Consider the following 7,249-nt stretch of genomic DNA (forward strand, 5'->3'; position numbering starts at 1 on the left):
AACTCAGAGATCCGCCTGCCTCTGCCTCCCAAGTGCTGGGATTAAAGGCGTGCGCCACCACCACCACCACCGCCCTACATTTTGAGTTTGTTGATTGATTGATTGATTGAGATAGATCTTGCCATGCCGCTCAGGTTGGTTTTGAACGTCCTGTCTCAAATTCCTTGTATGTGCAATAAACTCTCTCAGATCTAAGCCTGTGAGACCGCATACGCATCTTCAGAGCTAGAAGTCTTTCTTTGGTCTAGTCAGACTTCCTCCTACTGTGAAATTTGTTTGGTTTAATGCAGCTTGCCTCTCAGCAGCCCGAAGAACTCTTACCAGGTTTGGTTTTTGAACCCTCCCGGAAACCCGGTAGCGGTAACCATGGTAACCTAGGGTGGGTGGAAGGGTCTGTGAGGGAAAAACCATGATCCTGGGTTTGGCTCTTGGGGTCTTGATAGTTGAGCCCTCCTGGGCCCATGGAAAGTAGACCTTTAAAGTTTGAGCCTGACTTGAACTGGGTTAAAGCCAAAGTGGACGTGACGTGCGGATTCAAGGGGCTCAACTTTTAAGAGCCTGGTTCCAGTTACTCTAGGGCGGGAAAAGGTCGAGGGAGGCGTTCCTGCTTCTAAATTACCTCATGACTGCCCCAGGAATTGGGAGGGGCAAGGGCGGGTCTAAAACGCTGAGTGCTAGTTCTTGGTTGCTATGGTAACGCGTCAGCTCGGACAGAGCTGGTGGTGGAGCCTGCAGCTGAAGCGACCGCAGAGATGGTGAGGCTCTGGTTAGCTGTAGTTCTTGAGTCCCGAAGTGGTTTGGGGCTCTGAGAGGGAAAGCTGGGGCTTTCTCTAAGAGGCTGGGGAAGACAGGAAGTTCTGGGATGGGCGGCTGGAAACTGAGTAAAGGAAGTCTCAAAAGACTTAGTCGTGACTGGCTACGTCTGGTAAGGTTGAGTGGGGGATGTGCTGCATGTTTCTCTCCTATCCTCTTGAGCTGAGTCCTCTTGGTTTGTGGGGTGTGATGTTGAGAAGAGCACTCGTTAGAAGACCATAACCTGCTATGCATAACCAGCAGGGTGATCATGCGAAAGGCACCTAATATTCTAGATGAGCCTCAGTTCTCACTGTGTGGGAATGATTTGGGCATGCCATAAGCGTTTGTGAATGAATGAATAAATGAATGAATGAATGAATGAATGAGGAGAATCCCAGGTTTACAAAGTCCTGGGAGAATGATTGGGATAAGTCTGCCAGTCCTGACATGCCTTGAATGGCGGCAGACGGTCATGGGTATAGACTGTGAAGACTAGCAGGGCCTCGCAGGAGCCTGCGCTGGCTCTAAGCAGTTAGGGGGGTCTTCGGACAGGTGTTGGAGCATGGGGTTACAGGCACTTACTTGAAATGTCTGGCAACCTGGGTGGCTGCGGTGGATAACTGGATTGTATTTGTAGGCATATTTTAGGCTAGTGTTTGCCTTGCTCTTAGGGGACTTTAGTGGATTTCAGAAGAAATTGTGGGTTCTGAACCTCTGGGGACTCCCTGGAGTGCAGTGATGGGGATCCCTTTTGGTTGTACATTTTATTTAACGGTCTTCCCTCAGCATGGCTCTGTGTGTGTGTGTGTGTGTGTGTGTGTGTGTGTGTGTGTGTGTGTGTGTGATATGACCTGGCACTAGGCCTGGTATCTAAGGACAAGTGTTAGAGGTAAGTTCTTCTGTCCTGTGTTAAAGTGTCTTTCCCTAGCATTCATGAACCAGTACATTGCAACTAGATGAGCTAGACTTGGAAGCTGCCTAGCTCCCAAGCCCAGAGATTCCCACCCAAAGACCACTCAGGATAAGAGTTTGCCTGACTTACTGACCCTAACTTACTGGATTTTTCCTTTGGATAGGAATGGGGATACGGACATGTCAGGGGGCAGTGGGTTTGAGTAATCCCCAACAAGGAGTGTGTGTGTGTGTAGTGCCTGTGTGTGTAGTGTGTGTGCATGTCCGTTGTAGGGCTAATCACAAGCTTTTTTGAGAGCACGGAGGAATGAGAGGAGGTGGTGGGGGGAGACTCATAGACAAGCTTCCAGGACTCCCCAAAAGAAAAGGGTTAATAGCCTCCTCAGGAGGCTCCTTTCCAACCCTGGTGCAATGTTCACGGAATACGTCACAGGTGGGAACCTGGTCCATTTAAAGCAAGAGGACAACCAGGTGGATCACTCAGAATGAGAGGCAAGAGGCCTGATGGGAGGGACCCTCTCCTTTCCTATAGCCAAGTCTGTGGAAGCACACCCAGACCAAGAATCTGAAGCCAGACTTTGTCAGTCTGTGTTGACTCTGAATGTGAAAGAGGAACTGGATCCGAGTGGGAAGGACCATCTAAGAATGAGCAGCCTTTGTCTTTGTTCCCTTGACAGGTGTTGTACTTACGTCAGGGAAACTCCACACCGACCTATTCCAGTCTCTGCTAGCCTCGTCTTGCTTGGTTTAAGCCAAATCCCCTAGATCCTGCTGTATACAGATATACTTTGTTCTCAACTAGAAATAGTTTTTATTTTTTACTATGTTTCTTGGTCATAAAATAGTTACCTATTCATTGCAGAAAACTATGCAATATAAGAAACATCTTAAGATGGTTATACTCACCGGAAATGCAGGGGCCAGTGGGTAGGGGCAACGAGCATCACAAATGTGCGATGCTGTGCCCAGCTTTTATGTGAGTGCCATGGATTCAAACTCAGATTCTCATACCCAGGCAGCAAGCACATTGCCCCTAACCTAGCCCTCCATACCAATGTTTCTAGAGAAATACTTACACCAAGTGGAACCTTGAGGGTTCCTTAGAAAGTTGGTTGGATGGCGTCTTGCTGGGGCAAACACGTGAAGGAATGTTTAGCTGAAGCAGATACAGAAGAGAGGATGTTCTGCTAGAGCAAGCATGTGAAAGGACACGTGATGAAGGATTTTTTTTTTTGAGTGGGGGAAGAAAGGGTTTATTCAGCTTACACTTCCATGTTGCTGTTCATCACCAAAGGAAGTCAGGACTGGAACTCAAGCAGGTCAGGAAGCAGGAGCTGATGCAGAGGACATGGAAAGGTGTTCCTTACTGGCTTGCTTCCGCTGGCTTGCTCAGGTTGCTGTCTTATAGAACCCAAAACTACCAGCCCAGGGATGGCACCTCCCACAATGGGCCCTCCCATCCTTGATCACTAATTGAGAAAATGCCTTAGAGTGGGATCTCATGGAGGCATTTTCTCAACTGAAGCTCCTTTCTCTGTGATAACTCCAGCTTGTGTCAAGTTGACACACAAAATCTGCCAATTCCATCGACCCCTTCAACTTGACACACAAACACATCACCATTGAGCCTCAACCCTTACTTTCCTACTCATCCTGGTGATTCTTTGCTAACACCACTCACGTGTTGGTCTGCCCTATATTGTGTAGTTGAGCTGCATTTGTCAGGACTCAAAGTTTTTTGCCGCTTTCGCACACTGGGGCTGATTGGAAGAGTGACGTCAGCTGCAACAGAAGCACGTGCCGAGGCGAGGCACGTGATGTTTGGAGGGCGTATCAATAGGACTCGAGGGACAGTGACAGAGGCTGAGCTAGGCTTGCTTATAGAACTAGCTGTGCAATGCTTGTGGGTCTCGAGTCTTCGCTGATCTTCACTTTGCCGAGAAAGAGGCACAGCTGAGAACGTCTCCTGAGGTCTTCCTGGTTTCTCCTGCTGACTCCAGCCAAGGCTGAAGCCTGGCTGTCTCTGCTAGGTCACGTCACCCCTGTTACTAACCCGACTCTACCGAACTAGACTGCTGGCAGGCCCGTGAGGTGTTTGTGAGTGGATCGAGCTGCTGCCGTTGACCTGTGAACTGAACTGCCGATTTCCAGACAACACAGACAGGAGATGGTCCAAAGTAACTTTCTAAACAAGTCCAGTTCCCCCGTATCCTTTCTTTCTCACTACCTCTGGTGGGTGTTAGACTAAAGGGAGGCTAAAGTGTTTAATAACCATCATTAGAAATAAGGTTTGAAAAAATTAAAGTTACACTTACATATTTCTTAGAATATATTTTCCTCAAAATTTTGACCACTTTTTACAGTTATATAATGAGGTTCAGACATGTTGAGTCCCTGCCCCCCCCCCACCCTCACAGCCTCTTCCCTCTCCTATTGAAAAAAAAAATCTTTTCTTAAATACTTTATGTTGGGCTAAGGAAATGGCTGAGCGGTTAAGAGCACTGACTGCTTTTCCAGAGGTCCTGAGTCCAGTTCCCAGCAAACACAGGGTGCCTCACAACCATCTTTAATGGAATCTGATGCCCTCTCTTCTGGTGTGTCTGAAGACAGCTACGGGGTAGTCCTATAAATAAAATAAATCTTTTTAAAAAAAAGAACTTTATATGTGATGGAGATCCCCCGTCTCCTCGATATCCATTTGACTTCATCTTTCTGCCCCAGAATCTCTGTTAGAGTAACCTTGTTTGGACCAGATACTTGTGCTCCTGGGATGAGATGGTACATAGAGGGAGAGGCAGCTGGGTCACTGAGATAAGCATATTAGTGCAGGACTTGTCTGTTTATCTGTCCCTGGTCACTCTTGGTTTTTCCAGCCTCAGTTGTCTGTCAGTAGCTGGAGAAAGCTGCCTCTCCTTCCCAGGCTGTCTCCTTCCCAGCAGACGACACAGCTTCTGGCGAGCCACTGCTCGGCGTCATGGGAATATTTATTTGGTCATGCAAGAAATAAAACCAGCCCTTCACCTCCTAAGAGGACCACTTGGCTACTGCCTCTGGTCGAGAAGGATCCAACTTTCCATTTCTTCTTGGTTCTTCTCCCCCCCCACCACCTTAGCATGTTTACACAGTGACCTCCCTAATTCTTCTTGTTACTCTTGGCAAAACTGGTTATTCTAGCCCTGGGGTAAGGCTTGTGGCTTTAAAGTCAGCAGTTCTTAAATGAGGTTTTCTTAGCTACCTGCCCCGCCGCCAGGGCTCACAGCTTCCCCCATCTGGCCTGCTAGTGGCTACTTTTCTGTGGTCATTTTCTTTCCTTCCTCTGTTCTGACTTCGAGGTTCAGGCAGTGGATTATTTCCTGGGGTGACTTCCTCCAACCTGGGTACCAAGGACACAGGAAAGAGAAGACACAGTCTCCACCTCGTGGGACCTACAGTCTGGTGCACAATGCCACACGCAGGGAGTCCTTGAAAAGGAAACAGATGTGAAAACAATCATCACCCTCCCCATCTGGACTCCGGAGCCCTTTCATATACATTAACTAGCTAACAGCGCAGACCACATCCGAGACCTGGAAAAAAAACGCGGAAAGGTTGAGTGACTGGTAGTCAGAAAGATGCATTCCCAGAGAGGCCTTCATCTCAGTCTGCTTTTGAGTCCTCGAGGGGTCATCTTATTTAATTTCATCCCTTGTTTTGTATCAGATGGAAGTCGGGTTCCTGCTATGTGCCAGTGCCCCTCCCCCCCCCAAGCCTTCCTTAATTATATGGAGAACTCAAACACCACTACCCTTCGTGGTCCTCCCACCGGTTTTCACTGTATCCCCAGGGCTTACTCTTCAACCCTACCCACTGCCCTTCCCGTTCATTTCCTCTTACTCTAATTTTAAGTGGAAAGGGGAGCAGTTGCTTACCACCCCACTACATAACAACTGCTCTTAGGCGTCACCGGGGCTCCCACATCTGCCTCTTCATAAATCCAGCCTTCTCTGCTCTGCTGTCTTGGGGCTAGCTGAAGATGGCTCCCTCTGGAAGCCTACGTGAGCTGAGCCCGGCAGTGAGGGGGAAGGAAGGCGCACACAACCAGGCTCAGGGTTTGGTAGTGAGCCAGCTGAAGAGCCATCGCCCAAGTTCAGTGTAAAAACCTGACACAGGTGCTCCAGGTGCTGGAAGGAGGCCTTGTTGGTAATGGCAGATCTATGAGAGATGGCAAAAACACACCGTTTAGTGACCTGGAAGAGTCGCTAACATTTAATGACCTGGTCTGCTCATTTCTCCATTTATGTCATTCCCCTGGGGCTGCGGATTCCCAGACTTGGAGGGACCTAGTATGTCTAGACCATTTCCCCCAAGATATCTCAGCTTACAGAGCTTGGTTGAGGCGGGTGTGTGCTCCTCCAAAGCAATGAATGAATCAGCTTTAGATTAAGGCTACCGTTATCTAAAAGCCTTCGCAGAAACGGCTTCCCGGATGTAGATATCTACTCTCGGCGGGCGGGCCAAGATGAAGCCGAACTGACCCGCTGGGACTTAGAGGTTGTGATTAGCTGGGTTCTTGGTTGTAAGCCGAACCAGAACTCTTATTTAAGTGGGATGGAACACCCCTAGGGGATTTAGGGAGAGCCCACAGAGCCTACAGATGTTGCACCAGCAGGGAAACGAGGCTTGGAGAGTAGGGACAGAGGGAGTCCCTTCAGCTGTAGCCAAGGCCAAAATCAAAACTGAGAACAGACCTGGCGCATGCTCTTCAGCGCTGCTGGCTTTGCATGCTGGTGGCGTCCTTATCAGCGCTGCGCCAGAGGCGGCTGCTCCTGCCAGGCTGGGTCAAATGGCTTTCCTCGTTCAGTGTCTCGCATTGCTGCTTCCCCAATCGCTGTCAGGTCATGGGCATCTTATTGGTTCAGCTTGGATCCCCTGCTTGACTAGGAAGGCAAATACCTGATGTTTTCAGCTTTTGTCCTTGGGAATGAGCCTTGTCTCCCACAATCATTAGCTAGGGTAATTTGCCAAACATAGGAAGCTATCCGCACACCGAGAAGTATTCTGTTTCGGTTAGCTCTGTCCGATTGTAGCTGGTAGCCATTGTCCATCCACCGCCTACCTACCATTTGTCAGCCATCACACGCCAAGCTGTGGCCCAATGACTTGGCACAGCTTTTCTGTCCTTCAGACCCCAGCCTGCTCATGAAACGGGAAGGGGGTTGGTGGTTTGTCCTTAATGAAAGGGTCTCAGAGCTCAGGCTGAGAAGGTTGGTGGTGATGAAGACACCGTGCATTCTTGGGAAATGAGGCACTCTAAGGCCTCATTGCCTCTCTAAGGCCATTCTTGTGGGAGCCTGTGCCAGTGCAGGGACAAGGAACACTCTGTCTTGCCACCCCACGATCTCCATCTTTTTCATCTGTACCTTGTGACTGACTTGGCTTCATCAGCTCCCGAGACCGCAGGAATGCCCTTTTCGGAGAGACTTAGCGTGCTTTGCCAAGAGGTCTCCCCGTGGGGGATGCTGGACCCTACCTTTCAGGTCGGATGTCGACATGTTCTAGAAGA

At 49.3% G+C, this 7,249-nt stretch overlaps 1 protein-coding gene across 1 annotated transcript in view; it reads left to right on the top strand.

Annotated features, from left to right (window-relative positions):
* Positions 1-623: 623 nt before the first annotated feature.
* The window catches only part of Cfap45 (cilia and flagella associated protein 45), a 26,239-nt gene continuing 19,613 nt past the window's right edge, over positions 624-7,249 (top strand). The window contains exon 1 of the mRNA XM_031390149.1: positions 624-755. Coding sequence (XP_031246009.1) covers positions 753-755 — 3 coding nt within the window. The 5' untranslated portion in view covers positions 624-752. The remainder of the gene's footprint in view (positions 756-7,249) is intronic.

The sequence above is a fragment of the Mastomys coucha genome, unplaced genomic scaffold, assembly GCF_008632895.1.
Source record: "Mastomys coucha isolate ucsf_1 unplaced genomic scaffold, UCSF_Mcou_1 pScaffold1, whole genome shotgun sequence".
Taxonomy (NCBI): Eukaryota; Metazoa; Chordata; class Mammalia; order Rodentia; family Muridae; genus Mastomys; species Mastomys coucha.